Source organism: Lactuca saligna, chromosome 2, assembly GCF_052625555.1.
Source record: "Lactuca saligna cultivar CGN05327 chromosome 2, ASM5262555v1, whole genome shotgun sequence".
Taxonomy (NCBI): Eukaryota; Viridiplantae; Streptophyta; class Magnoliopsida; order Asterales; family Asteraceae; genus Lactuca; species Lactuca saligna.
In genome coordinates this window covers 55,617,283-55,643,078 of record NC_136418.1, presented here as the reverse complement: position 1 = coordinate 55,643,078, position 25,796 = coordinate 55,617,283, and the positions used below count along the sequence as shown (strand labels likewise).

Genomic DNA, 25,796 nt, shown 5'->3' with positions numbered 1-25,796 from the left:
CTCCACATGTTTATTTTTAATGTTCTATAAAAAGCCAAAAACTAGAAAATCAAACTGGAAAAACTGAATAAATTTATCTTTTTTGGGCTAGAAACTTAAATCCTTTTTATGATTGATTTCATATAAAAATAAAACATAACCATATCACACTCACCCAAACAAGCAATACTGTTTTTGATAATATGAAGTGTCTTATTGTGGCCATAGGAATTGGAAGCTTATGCGAACGCACTGGAGGGCCCGAAAGAAGCGGTGAGGAGTTTAATAACGGACACTACAATGGATGCAACCACAAAACTAAAGTTGATCTACTCGTTACATCGTCTTGGTTTATTGTATCTTTATCCACAAGAGATTGATGCAGAGCTTGATCAATTCTTCAAAAAGATTGATTTACAGTATTACGAACAAGTTGATTTGTACAATATTTCAGTGCAATTTCAAGTATTCAGACACCATGGTTATAATCTATCTTCTGGTAAGTCAACTTTTTGCATGAAAAGAAACTTGACTAAACTTGCCAAATATTTATTAGCTTAAATTTAAAAAGTTCTTACAAGTTAAATCTACTTCCTTATAGTGTACTAAAAAAGTTGTAGATACCAATCTCTTAAAAACCAAACTGGTTCAACCGTTAGGTCAACCGGTTGCTATATTTTTCATGTTTTTTTTTTCTATTTTCTTATATATACATACATATATAAATCATGAATTTGATGTTTACATGTTCAAATATTAAAAATACACACAGAAATAAGTTATTGATGAATCCAAATACATTAAAATAACATACAACCATAACTTTTAGTGTTTACATCAATCCATATACGTCAAAAAGAAAATAAATTATAATATCAAAACAAAATATAGTTTTAAATAAATACAAATACATCAAAAACCTTTCTAACATTTAACACATGTTTTTATTTAGAGCAAAATAAATAGATTTGAAAAAAAAAATCACTAAAGTTTATTATTTAAATGGTTCTTTTTATTTGTTTTTTTTTCGGTTTAACCGGTTCAACCGGTTTATTTTAACTTTTTCTACCGGGTTTATCTAAAAACCAACCGATCCAATTCGCTTGAGAAATCGACGTAAAATCGATGATAGTTAAACCACTCCCTCCACCAGTTCCCCGGGCCAACCGGTGAGTTCAATCCGGTTTTTAAAACATTGGTAGATACAATATTTTTTTAGTAAATTACTGAAATCGTCCATGTGGTTTAGTCAAAATTGCACGTTTGGTCCCTAACTTTTTTTTGCACTCGGATCGTCCCTGTGGTTTGATTTTGTTGCGTTTTTCGTCCCTGTTGTTTGATTTTGTTGCGTTTTTCGTCCCTGTTGTTTGATTTTGTTGCCTTTTTTGTCCCTTACATACATAAATTTAGGGACCAAACATGAAACTTTTACCATACCATAGGGATGAAAAACGCAACAAAATCAAACCACATGGATGATCCGAGTGCAAAAAAAGTTAGGGACCAAACGTGCAATTTTGACCAAACCACATGCACGATTTCAGTAATTTCCTCTTTTTTTTTTTTTTTTTTTTAATCGTTGAATGTTTTAGACAACAAAGTTGTAAAAATGGTCACTATGTTTGTTAATTATATGGTTTGATCCAAAAATGTTTGTTGGTGCATTAGTAGTTTGATTTTAGATATCATGTGTGTTTTTGGTTCAAAAACATTAACTTTAAAAGCTTAGGCCGTGTTTGATAGTCGCTGATTGAGAAAGTGCTGACTGAGAAATGGCTGTTTGAGTAAGAAATTCTGACTGAATAAGAAATCATACTGTTTCATTTTATATCTGACTGAACGTGCTGACCGATGCAAAATGACTATTTTACCCTGATATGCTATTCGTTTCTATGCGATATAATAATAACAATAATAATAATAATAATAATAATAATAATAATAATAATAATAATAATAATAATAATAACAATAAGGATAATAATAATAATAATAATAATAATAATAATAATAATACAAATAATACTACTACTAATAATAACCAGCGTTACACATTATATAAAGTATTTGAGCAAATATAATCCAAAAAACCTTCTAGCATAGTGGAAAAGATATGACTTTGTAAATCTAAGGTCATAGGTTCGATTCCTACTACCTTCCATCTATTTCTCACTCAGACCTTGCTAGCTGACCGAGTCATCCAAAAATGTCTGACTTGACTCGGTCAGATGTATATCAAATAGGGCCTTAGTTATTTACTTTTTTAAAAGACAAAATTGCAAATTTGGTCCTTATCGTTGTGGAATGTCCAAAATGAACAATTTTTTGTGGTTTTGATCCTAAAAATTAAGAAATTCTTATGGTTTTGGTTATTCGATAACTTGAAATGACTGTTTTGCCCTTTTATTTCTTTGTTGTATTTTTTAATAATTTATTAATTAAAAATAAAAAAATTGTCCCACCCACCCCACATGTTCTCTCTCTCTCTCTCTCTCTCTCTCTCTCTCTCTCTCTCTCTCTCTCTCTCTCTCTCTCTCTCTCTCTCTCTCTCTCTCTCTCTCTCTCTCTCTCTCTCCGACCACCTTTATTTTCTCTAACGATTTCCTATAATATTGATCTCTAAATGTAAAATTATCATTTTAAAAAGACAAAATTGCATATATATATATATATATATATATATATATATATATATATATATATATATATATATATGGTCCATATGGTATGTATTTTTTTGGATTTTGTCAAAACTATAAATTTTTTGGATTGATGGTCATTTTAACCATGTTTGTATGTGGATTTGGCCTATCCATAAATTGAAATTACAAAATTGCCTTTATAATATTTAATATTCATTTTTCTTTATATAAATATATATATATATATATATATATATATATATATATATATATATATATATAAAGGTCTATATACCCCATCTTTCTCTCTCTCTCTCTCTCTCTCTCTCTCTATATATATATATATATATATATATATATATATATATATATATATATATATATATATATATATATATATATATTCATCCATCATCTTTGTTCATAACATATTCTTCCTTTTAATAAAACCAAATAAATATTTTATATATAGATATGCACACCCAAAATTTAAATAAACCACACATAATGGAACTACAACTCAAAGCGTACATATATCACACACATACTTTTGTTATTCCATTTCCAAGACCTAATTGACCCTGTTTCAATTTCCACCAACTTCGTATAGACCCATCGATTCTGATAGCTACAAAACCACACAGATACACACACACAAACTTCATTGTTTTCCATCTTCATTAAAATAGGTATAAGCAACAAAGTAACCAAGGCTATATTGGATAATCGCCCTTTAAGGTTGGAACATTTTTAGTCCATTCGCATAAAAAATGCATGGCCTTTAAGGATGTCTATTCGATGAAACAAAAGGAGGATTAACACAAATTGATTACCTTCAAGATCTTGCCAAGAATGAATCCCTTTTTGCACAATATAATCAAATACCTTTCTCAAAGAAACCTAAATCTATATCGATGTTAATGAAGAAGATCAGTTATCACCATCATCCACCATCGAGATCGATCTTTGATGAAGACCAACAACGCGAAACTGAAAATCGAATTTGGACTACGAAATGTTGAAAGTAGGAAGGAATCCACCATTATGAAACTAAAATAAAAAATGGAAGTTGAAATCTTAATAACGGGAGGAATTCACACAGATTGATTAGCTTTAAGAACTTCACGATTTCATGATTACAATAAATGATTGTAATCGATCAATTACATAAATTTATTCTTACTATAAGAAAAGTAGAAACAAAGAACGCAAACTCATTTGTTGGCTCCTCCTTCGATCTATACAATATCAAGCAATAAAGTAACGTGAATATATATATATATATATATATATATATATATATATATATATATATATATATATATATATATATATAGAGAGAGAGAGAGAGAGAGAGAGAGATTGGGTGTGTGCCAAATAATTGAATTTAATAAAACTTTAATTTAATTAGATAAACCATAAAATTAACTTAAGGACAATTTAGTCTTTTCAATTTGGACAAAGACCAAAAACACAAACAAATTAGTTCAAACTAACCATCAATCAAATAGTTTAGTGGTTTGCACAAAAACCCAGAAAAAATGCATAACCGTAGCCACCATTTTTGTAGTTTTGTCTTTCTAAAAGGACAATTTATATTAATAAATATTATTTATATGAGATTATTAATTTATTTTCAATAATTCTTTTTTAATTTATTTTTTTATCACATTGATTTTTTTGTTGGATTATTATATATTAATAAATATTACTTCATTAGAATATTAATTTCTTTTATTTTAAATTTAAATTTTATTTTTATTGAATTAATTCTTTTTATGGACACAACACCACTATCCTAATTTATTGTAAAAAATCTCACTCATCCCACTAATGACGGACTATGTGAAGGTGTGGTGTTTGATAGGTGTCGAATCCATCAAACAATAAATCATATTTGCACATATGATTTAAAAATAATAGTAACAGTGGCAACACAGGATCGATCCTCAAGGATCGGGTTTTAATCCATAAACACACCAAAATAATCATATTTTATTCTAGGGTATAAGAAGTAAATATGGTGAATTTGAAAACAAGTAAACTAATACAGTCAAATAGATACTAGAAGAAGAGTAAAACAATATGGTTCGAGTTCTATTTACCTGATTGATGCAAGCTAATGATGAATTGATATCAAATTGAATTATGTCTATATTGGTACTTGAAGATACTAACAAGCTCAAGCATCTTGCATTCACCAAATTGTGTAATCAAAACACGCTCTTTAAAATAAACCTAACCCTACTTACCTAGTCTACACAAGCTCCTAGAACTAGATTGAAAAATCGTATTAAGATTTGTGTGAATGTTCCAACAACATTCAATACTTCTCACAAGCTCGAAAGCGTAAAAACATGTAATTGTAGTTTATACCGAAGTTAATATCATCACATAACCAACTTGATGTGTGTCACTTAGAATCAATTTATAAAACAATTACAAATTTTACAAATCGAATAACGAGAACAAAGTAGCCTCAATTCAAGCGGCCAACATGAACCGAGTCAAAAATCAAACATTAGGTTATAACAAAACTAAAATGACTACAAAGAATAACAAAGCAATATCAAATCATTTAATTAACTATATAAAAATGGAGTTCTAACTACAGAACCAGATGTGTTCATTCAACTTGAAAAATAATAAACTAAAAATAGCCTAATCAACATTCATCTTATAATTGTGTAACTGTTGGAAAAAAAGTTTGTGATTGTTATAATTGTGTAACTGTTTGGAAAAAAAGTGATCATCAGTTGTGATTGTGTTAAAGTTTGTTAAAAAAAGTTTGGTTGATATTAATAAACTTAACGAATAATAAATTATAGTTGTCCAACACTTGATTATAATCTTTTCAACAATGGCATTAAAATCCACCTTTTTTGGCTGATTTTAAAAACTAATAAAATGATTAATAAAATAAACCAAAATTATTTATAAAAAAATATGTTATCCTCCAAATGATGGATAAATGTGTATTAATATATAAATACTATATATTAAAAGTAATATTTATTATTACATAAATATTTTCTATTAAAAATTATATTTATTATTATATCATAATTCAATGAAAAACAATTAATCGAAATTAAAAGAGAAATAATTAAATGAAATTAATAATCTAATAATTATTATTAATATATAAATATTATATATTAAAAATAATATTTATTAATATTTAATAATCGAATCAAAAAGAATTAATCCATTAAAAAGAATTAAAAAATAAAATTAATTAAAAGAATTAATATAAAATAATTGAATAAAACTAAAAGGAAGAGATGCATAACTTGTCATTTTAGTTTTTTTTTTTTTTTTTTATAAATGATCGTATGATAAAATTGTTAGTTTAATAAAAGTTAACATCAAAATTGTAAAATTTAATAATTTTGGACTAAAAACATAGAAAGTATCGAAAACTAAACCATTAACGCACCACAAAATATTTTGAACTAAAACCGTATAATTTGGATAACCACGAGTACTATTTTTGTAATTTTTTCAATTTAAATTTTAAATTTATAAATATGTATTCAAATTCATTAATTACTTTCGATTTTCTTTTATTAGAATTGCATTTTAACTTAATTATTTATTTAATCTCATCACTAGGAACAAAACCATTAAATGATTGATTTTTATTTTATCCTCATCATTAGGAACCACATCAAAACAAACAGGCCCGTAAGTAGTTTTAGAAGTGTGGAAAGTGTTAAAAAGAGAAGCTATCGTCTTATATCTTACTATGTGCATATCTTTGCACAAAGCATATATATATATATATATATATATATATATATATATATATATATATATATATATATATATATATATATATATATATATATATATATATATATGCATCTCTTTTTGTTAATTTTGCTTAAGTTATAAAATTCACTCTTCATATTTATGCTTTTGTTCATAAATAAACCTTTTACTTTGGTTTTAATTTTTTATAACTCTAGTCTTTTATTACATATTATTAATATTTAATCTTTTGGCAGAAATAATCCCTCATCATTATTATTATTATTGTTAGATAAAATTACACGATTGGTCCCTATGGTTTACCATGTTTAACATTCTCTTTTTGATTTTAAATTAATGTTTTATTTATTAGAAAATACACCCCCAATACCATATACCATAAACCCACCCACCATCTGTCATCACCACCGCCAAAATTACATAAATGGTCAATATGGTTTACCCATGATTACATTAACGGATAAAAAACAACCGTCTATATTTTTTGGATTGGTTTTCCGACCACTATCATACATAGCAATAAAATTCAATTTGTGAGAACATTTATTTATTTTCCTCATTTATTGCAAGAAATAATGATTTAGATTTATTTACTTATGTAATTAGATAATTTTGTTTATCTTCCTTTATTAAATTATCTCAATGCAATTCAACATGCTACTTTACTTTACAAAGCAATATCTTCCGACCCCGACAACGCCGGAGAATCTTTTCTAGTATATAATTAAAATATATATATATATATATATATATATATATATATATATATATATATATATATATATATATAATATAAAAATGACTATCTTAACTTTGATAGTATAATAATTTAATAATTGTTGTACTAAATTGATATAAAACATTGATTTTTTTAAATTATATGATAAAGTCAACATCTATCAAAACTATATAATTTTAATCTTTCAATGTTATATACTCAAATGTTACTTATGAACAAAATTAAATATAGTATATGATTTAATGTTATTTATAATTGTTGTTGTCATTAATTATTTATAAAAAATAGTTGTTTAACATTTAAATTTTTATCATTATAATTATTTAAAATATCAAACATTGGTTTTGTTTATAAACGTAATAATATAATTTTTTTTATATAATATTACTTTTAAGTTTGTCGTATAAAGTTATTTTTAAATTATTTATTTAAGTTAACTTTTTAAACGTTATATTTAAACTAACAATTCAAGTATTTTATATAAATTATTTAAAAATTTTGAGTTTAAATTGACAATGATTTACATGAAAAGCATATCCAAACTAATAAGTTAAATGTAATAAAAAATAAATATAAGTAAAAGTTGGTATTTTAGTATTGATGTTTAGTTGATTTATGATTACAACTTAGATGTTACACTTATTTAATAATATTAATAGAATTTATAATCATTATTCCAAAGAAACTGAAAAATCATTAAATATTTAAATACGGAAAAATGTCTTTTTTATTGTATAGTATAGATTTATATAATTTCCACGTCTAAAATAACATCATTAATGAGACAAAAACCTATAATATTTTGTTTGGTCACCCAAAAATGTGAAAAACATGCAACCATCACTCCATGCGGTTTGTTTAAGAAAAAAGACATAATACCTCTTTATATGCATTATCAAAAATAAATTTAAAAAAAAATTGTCCAATAGAGTTCAATCTAGGTCTGTAATCCAGTTAAATCTAGTTACAAGTACCATTTTTTGTTTAAAACTATGAGCTAAAGACTCGTTGTGGGTCACACCGTAAACACCCTTTCCATCCTCATAATAAAGAAAAAGCATAGAATGTTTGTCCCAACTCAATCACTTTGATTTACTTTAATCTAGTCCAATCTAGTCTAACAACCAGTTACATGTCTTATGCAGACGTATTCAAAAAGTTCAAGGACAACAATACGGGTACATTTACGAACGATGTCACAAAAGACGTGAAGGGCATGTTGAGTTTATATGAATCAGCTCACTTGAGGCTACATGGCGAAGATCTCTTAGATGAAGCTTTGGCATTTACTGAGGCTCAACTTAAAAGAATCGTAAGCATGCTAGATGGTGATCTTGCACGCCAAGTGAATCAAGTCTTGAAGAGATCCTTCCACACTGGGATGCCAATGGTGGAGGCACGACTATATTTTAACACACATGAAGAAGACTTTTCCAACCTTGAGTCAGTTGTAAAGCTAGCTAAAGTCCACTTTAACTATTTGCAATTACAACAAAAGGAAGAACTTCGTATCGTCTCACAGTAGGTTTCATTTAGAACTATGACTTGGCCAATTAATTTGTTTCAAATTGATGAAGATAATTTGATTTGTGCTTTAGGTGGTGGAAAGATATGGACTTTCGGACACATGTCCCTTATGTAAGAGATAGAGTGCCGGAGATATACTTGTGGATTTTGGGGTTATATTTTGAGCCTTATTACTCTCGGGCACGTATCATAGGCACAAAAATCACGTTGTTCTTGGTGGTTTTAGACGACACATATGATGCATACGCTACAATTGACGAGATCCGATCGATCACAGACGCGATTAATAGGTATTTTAAACGTGATTAATAGGTATTTAAATGCAATAAAACCTCAAGTTTTATCTTTAATGTATCAAATAGAGTCATTTTTACCCGATGACATACAACAATTAGGTCTGGGTGGTATCTGATTTACATCTCGCATTATCTCAGCTATATAATTAACGGTTGTGTAGTGATTCACATTTCGCATGATGTTTCTGGGACATTGTTGTATATGCTAGTTGAGTGGCTGTTGAATCCTTTTCATGTACAAATAGATTCATTTTAACATAGTTTTGGCGTGTAGGTGGGAAATTAGTGCTATTGATCAGCTTCCCGGATATATCCAACCGTTCTACAAAATTCTGCTTAACGAGTACGATGATCTCGAGAAAGAATACTCAAAGGAAGAGAGAGTGTTTAGTGTCCACGCATCAAAACAAGCAGTACAATATCAGGATACCTTTTATCTTTATTAATTCGCCAGATATACTAAAATGTATATTGGGACTGAGACTTTTTCTTATGAAACCAGTTTCAAGAAATAGCAAGAGGGTATCTTGAAGAGGCGGAGTGGTTACACAATGGTTATGTGGCGACATTTGCTGAGTATATGAAGAATGGATTGATTACTTCGGCTTATAATGTTATTTCAAAATCAGCTTTGGTGGGAATGGGTGCAATTGCAGATGAAGAGGCTCTTGCTTGGTATGAAACACATCCTAAAATTCTAAAAGCTTCGGAGTTAATTTCAAGGCTCCAAGACGATGTGCAAACTTTCCAGGTACAACCAAATGAACTTGGATAAATAATGTTCTAAAATTTTAACTTGGAGAAATTTGTGAAAAAAATAAGACTAAATGGAGAAAGTTAATATTATTTCTTTAAACCATGTTTCTTAATCAAGCATATATATATATATATATATATATATATATATATATATATATATATATATATATATATATATATATATATATATATATAAACCCTTCTAATAAACTAAACCTAAAAATAACATGTATCAGTTTTATAGAATGCCTAGCTCTTGCACACGTGACATTTTTCTATGATTTTTATTATTTCCTTTTTTGTAAAAAATTAAATTCAATTCAAACTTTGAAAATATACAATCATATCCTAATAACATTATTATGTTTATTATGCTTAACAAATTAATTCATAATTACTTAAAATCGATAATATCTTGTGTTTTTTTTACATTTATTATTTTATATATATATATATATATATATATATATATATATATATATATATATATATATATATATATATATATATATATATATATATGAAACCTAAAAATCACACGTGTCAGTTTTTTAGAATGTCTCTTTGACACGTGATATTTTTCTATGAAATTTATTATTTCCTTTTTTAGTAATAAATTGAATTCAATTCAAAATTTGAAAATACATAATCATATCCTAATAACATTATTATGCTTATTTTGCTTAACAAATTAAATCATAATTACTTACAATCGATAATATCTTAGGTTTTTTTTTTGACATTTATAATTTTAAATGTATTGACCATGGTTTCCACACGCTATAACCTAATGTATGTATGTATGTATGTATATATATATATATATATATATATATATATATATATATATACACACACACACACACATGCTTAGGTTATTGTATTCTTACTAATTATTATATAGATATAAGAATGATTGTGGGCCAATCATTTTACTTATTTTAAGAAATTGATTAATACATATTATTGAATTTAATATAACTGACAAATTCATCTTATTTAACTACAATGGTATTTTAGTCAATTAATATAAATTTATTAAAAGAAAATTGCATATTTTAAGGGATCATAGATTTTATTAAATTTAAAAATCCGATTTAACGAATTATAATTCTTTTAGTTCGTACATTCTGACATAATATGTTTATGAGTATATTCAAAAATAAAAATATTCTTAACTATAAAATAATAAGAATATTGTTGAACCTATTTCTTGATCGTGACTTTAAAAACTTCTTGTAAAATAACAAATTATGGAACCATCAATTGAAGAATAAAAACACAAATTGCATTAATTCCTAAGAATACGGATATCAATTGCTAAGAATTACATTTATTGTTTAAAAATAAGACTAAAAAAACTTTCAAATCGGAAAAAATAACATCCAAATCTAACAAAGATACTAATACATTCTAAAAGAACAATGTTGCTAAGAATCACTTTCAATTTTGTGGTTCATTCTTCAAGCATCAACTTCTGTGGAAACAAATCCAATTGTAGTTTAGAATTTAATAATTCATTAGCAAATGAAAAATAAAAAACTAAATTCATATGAAAAAAATATATGAACTTATGAATTGCACAAAAACCAATAATCAAGTGTAACGACCCAAAATATGACCCAAAATTTTTTGTTTTAATATTACTAAAAATCACATCAACGAATGTCATACATAATAAGAACCATGGAATAAGTAACTCAAAAGTCATAGTAATTGTGTCAAAGCAAAAACTGTATCAATCATATCAAAATATCTGAATAAAACTCTCAGGATAAAAATGAAGCGGTGGTGTGTGTGATGTCATCAACCCGAGCTCTTCCCTTTGCTAGCGGAAGTACCTGAAACCAAAAACTGAAATTGTAAGCACAAAGCTTAGTGAGCTCCCCTAAACTACCACATACCATACAATAACATATAAACAACTATTGGGCCTTGTCCACTGCATCAGGCCGATATCCGGAAACTACATTGAACCAAGTTCCGAAACTAACTATGGCCTTGCCCTCTACATCGGACCGATGTCCGGAAACTGCACCGGACCGAAGTCCGAAACTGACTGGGACCTTGTCCCCTTCATCGGACAGAAGTTTAAAATTGCATCGGACTAAAGTCCGGAACTGATTGGGATCTTGTCCCCTGCATCAGACCGAAGTCCGGAAACTGACTAAACATAGCATAGCATAAACATATCAGCTAGCATGAACACATATACTACACACTGCATCAGACCAGATTCCGGAACACATAACACAAAACATGTGTGAATCACAAAGACGTCAAGCACTCTAACTACTACATCGGACCGAGGTCCGGAACTACTGCTAACTAAACGGACCGACATTGTGACCGTAGACCCGTTCCTACTGGAAGGAAAACTCACCTCGTAACACTGGCTGCTGAGATGCTAAATCTGATACTATCTGACTACCGTTCCGGAATTCCTCGGCTACAAATCCCAAAAATACAAAATCAAATGCTGATAACAAACCTCAGGGTAAAATGACCATTCTACCCCTGCTATAGTGTGGCTCACAAACATGACCCAACCCTCAATTCTTTCTAAGTCCTCTAATAGCCAACTAAAGGCCCACTAATGGCACCCATTTTCTACATTGGGCCCAAATCACTTTATTGGGCCATACTCTAGGCCCAACACCTAAAAAAGGCCTATATTCATTGGCTTCTAATGACTCCTAAGGTCCAAAGATTCTAAGTCCAAAGCACATCCCACACCGAGGCCCAAATGCTCGAAGCCTAAACTACCTGCATACGTGGGGCGTACCCCAAGGTACGCTGAGCGTATTGGCTGCTGGCTTGTACACCGTGCGTACCTCCTTGTACGCCCAACGTACAACCCAGTTAAGCCAACTTCTTATTAAGTGCTTAATCCTTCGATTCAGAAGCTAAATTCAGATCCATGTCTTATTCTCTTTCCTAAGTTGTTATGTTGCTTGCTTGATGGCTTGGGTAACTCAAAAAGGCTCAAACTTCAAAAAGTAATATCCTAATTCCATAGAAATGACTAGATCTCTTGCATGGCCTCATGCAAACTTCCAAGGTTGAAACTTCATTGCTAATGAGGTGCTTTGAGCCTAAACGATGGCAATACTAAGCTAAAAAAACGAAACTCCATGATCAAGATCCAAAACTTCAATAACTCTAGATCTAGCAAATGAGGAAGAATGTTTAGTGCTTTATACCTTCTTTTGGTGAAAAAGAGTGAGTCTAGACCGGATCTCTGAGCTCAAGCTTCTTCTCCAACCTTTGCTTTCCTTCTTCACAACTTCTTTCTCACTAAAACCCTCCCAAGGAGCAAAATAACACAAAAGAGAAAGTAAGGACATATTAGGGTTTCTTTGGGGGTGAGGAGGTTAGTAAGAATCTAGAGGGAGGCTATAATGGGGTTTATATAGGTCTTAAACCCTTAAATTAGGGTTTTCTTATCTGCTCACTTACGTTGCGCATACCTAATGGTACGCTGCGTGTAAGTATGCGCATCCCCAATTCCATCACGGTCCATTACGCCCTACGTACATCCAGGCTACGCCCAGCGTACGTCTTATGGGCTACCCAATACTTGGCCTAAGTGCATAAACCAAAAACGAATATTCTTTTCCTTCCATATTAGGCCCAACTATAATTGAAGAAAAATTAAATAATTAATACCTCAAGAGACGGGAGTTACAATTCACCCCCACTTGAATCAGACTTCTTCCTTGAAGTTTGTTGCTACTTAATCTAAAAACAAATCCGTATAATGCTCCCACATTTCCTCCTCAGACTCCCACGTCCACTCTGAACCCTTCCAGTGCTGCCACTGCACCTTCACTAGCTGAACCACCTTGTTCCTCAAGGCCTTCATCTTCCGATCCAAAATTGCAATGGGTCTCTCGATGTAATTCAGGCTACTATCAACCAGAATATCCTCCAATGGTACAACTGTTGACTCGTCCACCAAACGCTTTCGCAACTAAGAAACATGAAAAGTGTTGTGGATCTGGTTGAGCTCTACTGGAAGATCCAAACAGTAACCAACTCGGCCCACTCGGGCTAAAACCCTAAACGGACTAATGAATATGGGGCCCAGCTTGCCCCGCTTTCGGAATCTGATGACACCCTTCCAGGGTTATACCTTCAAGAGGACCATATCTCCCACCTGAAACTCCAAGTCCGAATGCCTCCTGTTGGCGTAACTCTTCTGCCGACTCTGTGCAATCTGCATTCTACTACGGACCTGCTAGATCAACTATGTAGTCTTGAGCACCACCTCAGTGCTCCCGATGACTCGCTGACCGACCTCGCCCCATCAAATCGGGGTCCTACACTTCCTCCCGTAGAGCATCTCGAAAGGCGGGCGGTAAATGCTAGCGTGGTAACTGTTGTTATACAAAAATTCCGCTAATAGAAGATACGTATCCCAACTGCCACCGAAATCTAGGACACATGCCCAAAGCATGTCCTCAAGAGTCTGAATCGTCCTCACACTCTGCCCACCCGTCTGAGGGTGGAAAACAGTGTTGAAATGAAGACGAGTCCCTATCTCATCATGAAATTGCTTCCAAAACCTGGAATTGAACCGGACGTATCGATCTGATACTACTGATACATGCACTCCATGCCGTGCCACTACCTCGCGCACATAAATATCGGCTAGCTTCTCAGCCAATATACTCTCCTGGATCGGTATGAAATGCACGCTCTTAGTCATCCGATCCACTACGACCCAAATCGAATCAACTTCATGTGCGGTCCTGGGGAGCTTAGTGATGAAGTCCATAGTGATATCCTCCCATTTCCACACGGGAATGTCTAATGGTTGCATCTTGTTGTGGGGCCTCTAGTATTCCGCCTTGACCTTCCTGCAGGTCGGGTATCTCTCTACATACCAAGCTACATCCCGCTTCATGCAAGGCCGCCAATAATCAGGTCGGAGATCTCTATACATCTTCGTCGCCCCTAGGTGGATGGAGAAACGAGACTTATGGGCCTCATCCATCAACACCTGTTGTACTCTACCCCAGTACGGTACCCACACTCTCCCATGAAGGGTCAAAAATCCTCGATTGTCATAGTCAAAGGAAGCCACGTAGCCTACAATCCTCTCACACTTTTGCCTCGCCTCCTTCAGGCCCTCAACCTGTGCCTTTCTAATCTACTCCAACAAGGGAGCAATCTCTGATCGGGGATGCTACCGCCTTACGGCTCAGGGCGTCGGCCACTACATTGGCATTACCTGGGTGATAGAGGATCTCACAATCATAATCCTTTACCACGTCTAACCATCTGCGCTGCCTCATGTTCAAATTCGGCTGATCCATGAGGTACCTCAAACTTTTGTGATCCGTGTAAATGGTACAATGGACCCCATACATGTAATGTCTCCAAATCTTTAGGGCAAACACCACTGCCCCTAGCTCTAAATCGGGCGTTAGATAGTTTGCCTCGTGAGGCTTCAACTGTCTGAAGGCATACCCTATCACATGCCCTCGCTGCATCAACACTACTCCCATTCCTGTGATAGAAGCGTCACAATAGACTACAAAGTCATCCACTCCATCTGGCAGGGTAAGAATAGGTGCCTCACACAATCGCTGTCTGAGGGTCTCAAATGTTGCCTGCTGCTTAGGCCCCCAACGAAACACTACCGACTTCCTAGTCAGTCGGGTGAGTAGAAATGCTATCTTGGAGAAATCTTGAGTGAATCTCCTGTAGTACCCTGCCAAACCTAGGAAGCTTCGAATCTCAGATGGAGACCTCGGGACCTCCCACTGCATTACGGACTCTATCTTGGCCGGATCTACTAGAATACCCTTCTGGTTAACGAGGTGCCCAAGGAACTGCACTTCGTGCAACAAGAACTCACACTTGGAGAACTTCGCGAAAAGCCTCTCCCTGCTCAAAGTCTCTAGCACCTCCCTTAGGTGCTCCTCGTACTGCTCCTGAGTCTTGGAATCGACCAAGATGTTGTCGATAAACACTATCACAGACCGATCCAACATTGGTCTGCATACGCGGTTCATGAGATCCATGAACGCGGTTGGAGCATTGGTGAGCCCAAACGGCATCACCACAAACTCATATTTACCATAGTGGGTCCTAAAAGCAGTCTTTTGCACATCTTCACCTCTGACCCACATCTGATGATACCCGGAGCGCAAATCAATCTTTGAAAACCAAGACGCTCCCTGAAGTTGATTAAATAGGTCGTCTATCCTCAGAAGTGGGTAACGATTCTTCACTGTCCACTTATTCAACTCCCGATAGTCTATACACATACGGTGTGATCCATCCTTCTTCTTCACTAACAGGATCGGGGCTCCACAAGGTGAACTGCTCATCCTGATAAAACCCTTGTCTAGTAGCTCATGCAGCTGCGTAGACAACTCCTGCATCTCTGGAGGAGCCAACCGATATGGTGCCTTGGCTATCGGAGCCGCACCAAGAACTAGATCAATCCTAAACTCAACCTATCTCTCTAGAGGTATCCCAGGAAAATCCTCCTGGTGGGTAGTCTCGCACTACCGGAACATCTTCAACTTTCATCTTACCCTTCTCCCGGGCATCTAAAACATAGGCGACGAACCTCGTGCAACCCTGCTAAAAGTAGCACCTCGCTCCCACTGCTGAACAAAGAGTCGGTCCGCGTTGTGGCCTCTTGCCCTGAATCAATAACTCTCCCCCACTAGGAGTGTGAACCCTCACTAACTGCAGTTCACAATCAATCACTTCCCCATTGGGGCTCAGCCAATCCATACCTACTATAACCTTGTTCCCTCGTAGAAGAATAGGAACCAAGTCTACCGAAAACTGCTCATCAAATAACCGAAGCGAACACCCCTTATGCACTCTCGCGACCCTGATGGTCCTATCATAAGCTATCTCAACCTCAAGTTGGAAATCCAGCTCCCACGGATCTTTGCTAAACCTTTTGCTAAGCGCAAGCGAAACAAATGATCGGGTAGCCCCCGAATCAAACAAGACTATATCTGAAATGCCGATCACTAAGAATGATCCTATATAAAACATATAACCATAAGAAACAATTCATAACAAATAAAGAGATGAAAGGAAGATACATACCCGTCACCACACAGGAGTCACTCGCGCCTCCTCGGCTGTCATCTGAAAAGCTCTACTCTTCGCAACTGGCACCTCACTCCGGCCCTGACGGCCATTTGTAATCCTCAACGTTGCAGGGGCAGGTGCTACCACCTTCCATGCTGCTGTCAAAATCAGACACTGGGAATTTTTATGTCCCCTCTAATTGCAATGGAAGCAAATCAGATCAGATGATATGGTGGTAGTAGTAGCTGTACAATCTCTACTTATATGCCCGATCAGGCTGCACTTGTAGCAACCGGCACTACCTGCCTTGCACGCCTCATCGTGCAATCTCACACACTTGCCACACTGACTATGGCTCTACTGTCCTCTGGATCTATGATCGGATATGTTGAGCTTTTTTCCCGAACTCCCAGTGCCAGATGCCGCCTCTGGCTTCCTCTTCTTCTCCATCTATAAATCAATCTCTCTCTCACGAGCCCTAGCAATCATGTCATCCAACGTTTTACAGCTGGGCCGGCTCACAAACTGGCGGATATCACTCCGCAACATCTCATGATAACGGGCCTTCTTCATTTCCTCATCAGCTTCATACTGAGGAACAAGAAGAGCCCTCTCCCTGAACTTGGCAGTAATCTCTGCCACAGTCTCTGTAGTCTGAGTAAGTTCCTGAAACTCCCTGGCTAAGTGTTTCACCTCAATAACCGATGCAAACTCGGCTCTAAACCTGGTAGTAAAATCAGCCCAAGTCATCGCATCAAGTGCTGCGTCATCCTTGATGATGTGTCCAATTTCCTCCCACCAATCGCGTGCCCTGTCCTTCAGAAGACAGGATGCTAATCTGACCTTATCCCCCTCGGGACATCCGCTGGTGCGGAATGCTTTGGCGACATCTGCCAACCATCTAGTACTCGCAATGGGATCTCGCGCCCCATGGTAATCAGGAGCTCCACAAGCTCTGAACTCCCTGAAAGTGAGTGTGCGCGACCCCATCATGGTCGCCACCTCAGCCCGGAATGTGCTCAACCTCTCATCCATCAGCTCTAAAATACCCACCTTGATCGAACCAAAGATCACAGGAGTATGCTCAAGTATGATACGAGTAATCTATGAGGAGAAAAAACTCCCTCATTTGCTCATCCAAGTGCTCGACCCCCGAGCCTGATCTTGACACCTCACTGGCACCTGAACTACCGCCTACTGGTCTAGGGCGTAAAACCACCATTCTGAAAACACATCACATCAAACGTCAGAAACACAAATATATCTCGAGGGATCACTACTACTACAAGTTTCCTAGTCTCGCCTCAGCCTTCCTTGATTCAAGTACGAATCCTCTGCTCTCAGTAGTACGGGCCCATACTACGTTCCACATCTATCCATACTTTCCTGAAGAGCTGCCTCGACTCACCAAGTCACTTCTACTACTACTGCTCTCTCTTTCTCTCATCCTAGGCTTACCCTAGGGAAATCTCCGACCCAAACCTATCCTCAACTGTTGAGGGCCTCCTTGTAATGCCAATTAGTTATCACCTGAATACCATCACATGTGACGAGGCTCAGATAATCTTTCGAGTAAAAGACTCGTCCCCACAATGGTTAGACTCAAACGAGAGTTGCGCAATATGGCCAAATCCAACACTCTGAGATTATTCAACCCTAATCACATGTGACGTGACGTATTCACCTAATGGCTAACTCTCATCACTCAGATTCCCCCAAAGCACAAAGCAAGCAACATTTGGACACAGAAACTACTCAACAAATCTATTCTCATAACGAGAAACTATACTAGCATACAATGCTAAGCTCATACGATCAAGCATAACCTAAACATGCTATCCTACATTTTTCTACTCAAAACTAGCATGCAATTCTCATAAAGCTGAAACACATAAAGCAAACACATAAGGCATCATTTCTAGATCCTTAGTCCTATTCTAGCATGTTGTTCTACTGAAACTGAAACTGATAATCATAACATAAAATTCTATGGGTAATTTAGAACTACTTACTTGAGCTCGACTTATCACATGCACCACACCCTTTTCTCTTTTTAAAAAAACTCTTTTTCTTTCTAAGTTCTTTTACAAAAATTCTTTTTGAAAATGTTTTTCATTTAAAAATCTATTACCATTTCCTTAGTTTGAGTTTAGACACACCCGAAAGTGTCCCTGAATCCCTCAAACCATGGCTCTGATACCAACTTGTAACGACCCAAAATACGACCCAAAATTTTTTGTTTTAATATTACTAAAATTCACATCAACGAATGTCATATATAATAACAACCATGGAATAACTAACTCAAAAGTCATAGTAATTGTGTCAAAACAAAACCTATATCAATCATATCAAAATATCTGAATAAAACTCCCACGATAAAACTGAAACGGTGGTGTGTGCGATGTCATCAACCCGAGCTCTTCCCTTTGCTAGCGGAAGTACCTGAAACCAAAAATTGAAACTGTAAGCACAAAGCTTAGTGAGCTCCCCAAACAACCACATACCATACAATAACATATAAACAACTATTGGGCCTTACCCACTGCATCGAACGAAAGTCCGGAAACTTCATCGAACCAAAGTCCGAACTAACCAGGGCCTTGCCATTGGACCGAAGTCCGGAAATTGCATTGGACTGAAGTCCAGAACTGACTGGGACCTTGTCCCCTGTATCGGACCGAAGTACGGAAACTGCATCGGACCGAAGTGCGGAATTGACTGGGAGCTTGTCCCCTGCATCGGATCGAAGTCCGAAAACTCACTAAACATAGCATAGCATAAACATATCAACTAGCATGAACACATATACTGCATACTACATCGGACCAGAGTCCGGAACACATAACACAAAACATGCTTGAATCACAAAGACATCAAGCACTCCAACTACTGCATCGGACCGAGGTCTCGAACTACTACTAACTAAATGGGCCGGCATTGTGGTTATAGACCCATTCCTACTAGAAGGAAAAGTCACCTCGTAACGCTGGCTGTTAAGATGCTAAATCTGAAATTGTCTGACTGCTACTGTGGAATTCCTCGGCTACAAATCCCATAAATACAAAATCAAATACTGATAACAAACCTCAGGGTAAAATGACCATTTTACCCCTGCTATGGTGTGGGTCACAAACATGGCCCAAACCCTCAATTCTTTCCAAGTCCTCCAATAGCCCACTAAAGGCCCACTAATGGTACCAATTTTCTATATTGGGCCCAAATCTCTTTATTGGGCCTTACTCTAGGCCCAACACTTAAACAAGGCCCATATTCACTGACTTCTGATGACTCCTAAGGCCCAAAGATTCTAATTCCAAAGCACAACCCACACTGAGGCCCAAATACTTGAAGCCCAAACTGATCAAATACGCGGGGCGTACCCCAAGGTACGCTGAGCGTACTGGCTGCTGGCTTGTTTTCCGTGCGTACCTCCTTGTACGCCCAACGTACAACCCAATTAAGCCAACTTCCTATTAAGTGCTTAATCCTTCGATTCAGAAGCTACAAATTCAGATCCATGTCTTATTTTCTATCCTATGCCATAAAGTTCCTTACTTGATGGCTTGGGTAACTTAAAACGACTGAAACTTCAAAAAGCAATATCCTAATTCCATATAAATGACTAGATCTCTTGCATGGCCTCATGCAAACCTCCAAGATCGAAACTTTATTGCTAATGAGGTGCTTTGAGCCCAAAGGATGGCAATCCAAGCTCAAAAACGAAACTCCATGATCAAGGTCCAACCTTTGGACCTAAAAAGGTTTAAAACTTCAATAACTTTAGATCTAGCATATGAGGAAGAAAGTCCAGTGCTTTATACCTTCTTTTGGTGATAAAGACTGAGTCTAGACCGGATTTCTGAGGTCAAGCTTCTTCTCCAACCTTTGCTTTCCTTCTTCACAACTTCTTTCTCACTAAAACCATCACAAGGAGCAAAATCACACAAAAGAGAAAGTAAGGACGTATTAGGGTTTCTTTGGGGTGAGGAGGCTGGTAAGAATCTAGAGGGAGGCTATAATGGGGTTATATAGGTCTTAAACCCTTAAATTAGGGTTTTCCTATTTGCTCACTTACGTTGCATGTAAGTGTGTGCGTCCCTGATTCGATAGCGGTCCATTTCGCCACGCGTACGTCCAGGCTACGCCCATCATACGTCTTATGGGCTACCCAATACTTGGCCCAAGTGCATAAACCCAAAACCAATATTCTTTTCCTTCCATATTAGGCACAACTATAATTTAAGAAAAATTAAATAACTAATACCTCGAGACGGGAGTTACACCAAGAAGTGTAGAACATGCATAAATCAGTGAGAAAATATTCATATTCCATTCCAATAGAATTGGAATTAATGATTCCATTTCGATAGAATTGGAATTCAAGATTCAATTATCGTATGCATTCTGTTGAAAAAAAAAATATCCAAATAAAAAAAAATGCATAAATAGTAAATACATAGGAAATATCTTGTGCTTGAGGGAATCAAACCTAATCAGGTCAAGAAAGAGTCAAAAATATGCAATGGAGTTCCTCACATGATTAGGTTGGGGCAACCCTTGTAGGAATTGGTAGTCTTTGAATATTAAGCTCCTATAAATCACAACACAATAAGGGTATTAAACATGAAGGATAAGTACGTATCATATATTCCTATATTCCTATTTAGTTTCTCTTTTGGTGTTAACAATCCAGCTACAAGAAAAAAAAGGTCGAAACTAAATATCGAAACCACAAGAAACATTAGACCCTCCAAGGATAAAAAGGTCCAAATAGCTCATCAAATCAACCTCCTCCTACAGCCATTGAAAACCATAACAAGAACTCTACCAAGCTAAAACACAACAACCCTTCCAAAATAACCCTCCACCTAAACTCTAACCATGAAACTAAAGTCAAGAAAGAGTTAAATTGGAATAACTTGGTATCAGAAAGTGTAATTGTAATTTTGTGCCATTTGCCCTGATTGAACAAGATTACTGTGAAATCGCCTTTCCCCACACCTCGAGTGTACCATTAAACAGAATGTGCTTAAGGAGAAAGCATTAAGAAACCCCAATGTCAAATGTCGAACAGAAAATTAAAAACAACTCACCTCTGATAGGCCGACACTGAATATGACTACTGATGTGGTTGTCTTGATGATATTATGGTGGTATTTATTTGCACTTTGATTCAAGAGAGGGGGACAGAATAAGGGCTTGATACTGTTAATGAAACTGGAAGAAAGCAAAGAAAAGAGGGGTGCTGGAAAATTCATTCAAATGATACATACCATCGTCTTGTTGAGTGAGGGTAACAACACATCCGAAATTGGAGGTGACCTTAAGGACGGCGGAAATTTTTTGGATGGCGGCAACGATATTAAGGGTTGATTTTTGACACTCCTTCTCTGACATTGTGGAGGCGGGGAAAGAGAAGACCCAAGGGTTGATTTCCGACACTGCTTCTCCCACACGTATCATCTACTCATCTCGTTCCTTTTAGACTTCCCTTCCTTTTAGACTTCCCGATTATCAGCTTCAATTTCATGAGCCCAGGTCTAGACTTCAATTTCACGAGCACACAATATTCATCTGATAGATAAAGGTGGAAAATTTAAGGTTAGGAAAAGTCAATTATATTATTTTCATAAATAACTACCTAATATAATGTCAAATTAATTAATTTAAAAATATTCATTAAATGTAACATTAGATAAATACTCTTTTAGAATGATCCGTCTATATTTATTCCTATATCTACATAATACTTAGTTAGAATACTTAAACACCCCTTTCTCTCTCTCTCTCTCTCTCTCTCTCTCTATATATATATATATATATATATATATATATATATATATATATATATATATATATATATATATATATATATATATATACACTTTAACCCATTGTCATTGTACTCTATTAAAAGAACAACATCCATATATAACTTACCAAATTAAGTTATGTGCTTGTTAATTCCATTAAAAAATTAGGAAAATCTAATCAAATGTCGATGCATTTGATCCCATTGTATCATTTTTTTAGTCAAATAAGACAAAAAAAACATCAATTATTTGCAATTTGATCTCTTTACCCGGTAAAACCGGTCATGAAAAGAATTTGAGGATTTTTTTTTCAAAATAAATCAAAATATAACGATTTTTTTAAAAATATATTTATTTTTAATTTTTTAATATTATCCTAGTATCCTAATCATTTTTTTTTGTCTAACAAATTTTATTATCCTACGTTAATCTTATGATATTTTTTTGTTTAATTGAGAATATGTATTATGAAAATAGATTTTTTCTTTCAAAAATAGCAATTTTTATAATATTTATGTCTTACGGATTGTTTTATTTTATATTATTCTTATGGTATATTGTTGGGTTATGCACAATCTAAAAGCCACAAAGACACAAACAGCGGATCAAATACAAAACATAAGGATACACCAATAGTTGGATCCATATTCACAGCGGATCAAATACAAAACATAAGGATACACCAATAGTTGGATCCATATTCACAGTCTATCTATTGCAACAAAATAAATCAAAAATAAAAAGATTACAAGTACTTACATTAATATTCTTTAAAACATGAAAGACACATATCTAATATAGATCATTTTACCTAGGTGCTCATATAATTATAGGATCAAGATCATGATTTTAACAGCTTTGTTATCATTTGTTTAATAATTTTTTTTCTAAAGATAACTTTTTTGTAACTTATAGATTTTTATGTTTATTTTATAGAGAATATTATATGATAAGAGTAAAGAAATATAATAAGATAATAGTAAGATAAGACTTTATCTTACAAAAAAAACTAGATAAGGACTAAATCTTTAATGAGATCAAAACATAAATACTTTTCGAAATGCAAAAAAAAGTCATCATATTCTTTTTGTGACCGGTTTACCGGTTAAAAGACTCAAAATGCAAATAATAATCGGTTTTCAAGACTTAATTGACTAAAAAAAGATAAAAGCTAAATCGTAATGGGGTCAAAACATAAAGACTTTTAGGTAGATTTTCCAAAACAATATATCCATCATAACTTCATGTCTTTTAACAATGCAAATTGTAGTTTGAGAGGAAACGGGGACAATCGGCTACAAGTGTTGATGCTTATATCAAGGAATACAATGTATCTGAAGAACTGGCAATCAAAGATCTCATGAAGATGATTGAAAATGCATGGAAAGATATAAATGAAGGGTGTCTAAAGCCTACAGAGGTCTCAATGGCTCTACTAACTCCTATTTTGAATCTTGCAAGAATGATTGATGTTGTATACAAATTCGATGATGGGTTCACCTTTCCTGATAAAACCTTAAAAGACTATATTACCCTTTTGTTCGTTACACCTGCACCAAGTCTCGAAAATTGCTAGGTTGCAATACAAGTATTATATTTACACAAAATGTTGCTTTTTGTATTGTTGGGTATGTTTGCGCTCAATTTGGTTATACTTGTAATTGACATTTTATTATAATACTTTCTTGTCAAATTAAAATTTCTTGCTATGGATTCTTTTGGATGTTTTATTGTGTAACTCAGCTATGTAACTAAGTGTGTAACGGTATGTTTTTCCCCCTTATTAGCGATTGTCAAGTTAAAGTCTTAAATTATGTTTATTAATATATTTAAGAAAATGAAGGCATATTTGGAGAATTGCAAGTTTAACATGAGGCTAAATTTGTAAAATCAGCATGACGAAGAAAATTAAGTTTAAACTAGTTTGATGTGGTCTTTTATGTGCTAAACATACAAAACAAAATCACACCCAAAAGCCTGTATAAAATTAATTTTAAACTAGAAGGGTGTTCCCCGCGTTGCAGTGGTTGGACGGTGTTGCATTTGTGTCAAACTAGTGTATATTGCCTCAATTGGTAATGACAGTAAAGTATGCTATTCTTTGCAATTCTCCCATTTACAAACACGGTAAAAAAATGAATGTATATTTGTATTTTTTAATTGCATTACTATAATTGAAAGAGATTTTCAAAGTATATTGTTCAACCAATTTTGATTCGAAGAAATTTTGAAAGCTTATCCTTTCACATAAACAACATCCACAATTGGTTTCCATACCTCCACTTGTTCTTTTGTTCATATGTCAATTATAAACATGGTGAGAAACAAATTTGTAGCTTACTTGAATTGTGACCAGTTTTATGGAAAGTAGTAGCCTAGTTGAAAAATATAATAATGTGACTCATAAGAGGAAACATGTATACCATGAAACAAACTTGTGTTAAGCTTTGCTATCAATGAACATTGAAAAATAAAAAATAACAAATCAAAAGAATGACAATATAATTCAATAGATATAAATAAAAAGATTACATTACGTTCAGGCATCCTTCTGTTAACAACAATATCCCCACCATTCCTCCCAACGACTCATTATAAAGTGTAATCTATACCAAATAAAAAATAAGGTAAATTGATTACAACATATAAACCATGACCAAATCCTCTTAGAGCTGCAGATGATAAATATATTACAATATTGTCAATACCCCTTTCCATCATAGGCCAACCTTCTACTCTTTACCATTAGAGGATAACCAAATTGCTCACATGCTCTTTTAGCACTTTCGTCATCTTCTATCTGTCCTGCTAAAAAATATAAAATTATCTTTTTTTTTAAGCAAAAAATTACTAAAATAATCCTTAAAATCCATACATGTATGAACTTTGAAAGTTGAATGCCATGTCTAGAAAAATGAATTTTTGAAGAAATCTGTCATGTGACAAAAAACTATCACTATAATCATTGTGTAACCATAATCCAATTAGAAATATACACAAGTTGGTTCTTGTCTACATTTCAGAGAAAAACTTGAATGATTCATAGTCAAACCAGAATATTTCATAGTCAAACGGTACTGATTAGCAAGACAAGGAGTACATGCAGCTCTAACACCCCGTTCTCGAGTTGTAGCAGAGAATAGAAGAAAAGAGAAAAGAAAGTAAGGAGAAAAAAGAAGAGAAGAGAAAGGAAAAG

The 25,796-nt window shown here is 34.1% G+C and overlaps 1 protein-coding gene and 1 long non-coding RNA gene across 5 annotated transcripts in view; one reads left to right on the top strand and one right to left on the bottom strand.

Annotated features, from left to right (window-relative positions):
• The first annotated feature begins 247 nt into the window (after positions 1 to 247).
• Positions 248 to 25,796, top strand: part of LOC145029736 (germacrene A synthase long form-like) — a 31,801-nt gene continuing 6,252 nt past the window's right edge. Inside the window, exons 1-6 of the mRNA XM_078978212.1 lie at positions 248 to 478; positions 8,280 to 8,655; positions 8,733 to 8,951; positions 9,232 to 9,370; positions 9,460 to 9,708; positions 23,871 to 24,159. Coding sequence (XP_078834338.1) covers positions 280 to 478; positions 8,280 to 8,655; positions 8,733 to 8,951; positions 9,232 to 9,370; positions 9,460 to 9,708; positions 23,871 to 24,159 — 1,471 coding nt within the window. The 5' untranslated portion in view covers positions 248 to 279. The remainder of the gene's footprint in view (positions 479 to 8,279; positions 8,656 to 8,732; positions 8,952 to 9,231; positions 9,371 to 9,459; positions 9,709 to 23,870; positions 24,160 to 25,796) is intronic.
• On the bottom strand, positions 19,025 to 22,369 carry LOC145030979 (uncharacterized). 4 transcript variants are annotated; one of them, XR_013676807.1, is made up of 7 exons: positions 22,061 to 22,369; positions 21,881 to 21,953; positions 21,277 to 21,378; positions 21,052 to 21,191; positions 20,609 to 20,702; positions 19,327 to 19,830; positions 19,025 to 19,229 (listed from the first exon to the last, which is right to left on the bottom strand). It is a non-coding gene; the product is annotated as an uncharacterized LOC145030979 (long non-coding RNA). The 4 variants fall into 4 exon arrangements; XR_013676804.1 differs by having other exon boundaries at positions 19,026 to 19,229; positions 21,881 to 22,369; XR_013676805.1 differs by having other exon boundaries at positions 19,027 to 19,229; positions 19,327 to 19,548; positions 21,881 to 22,369.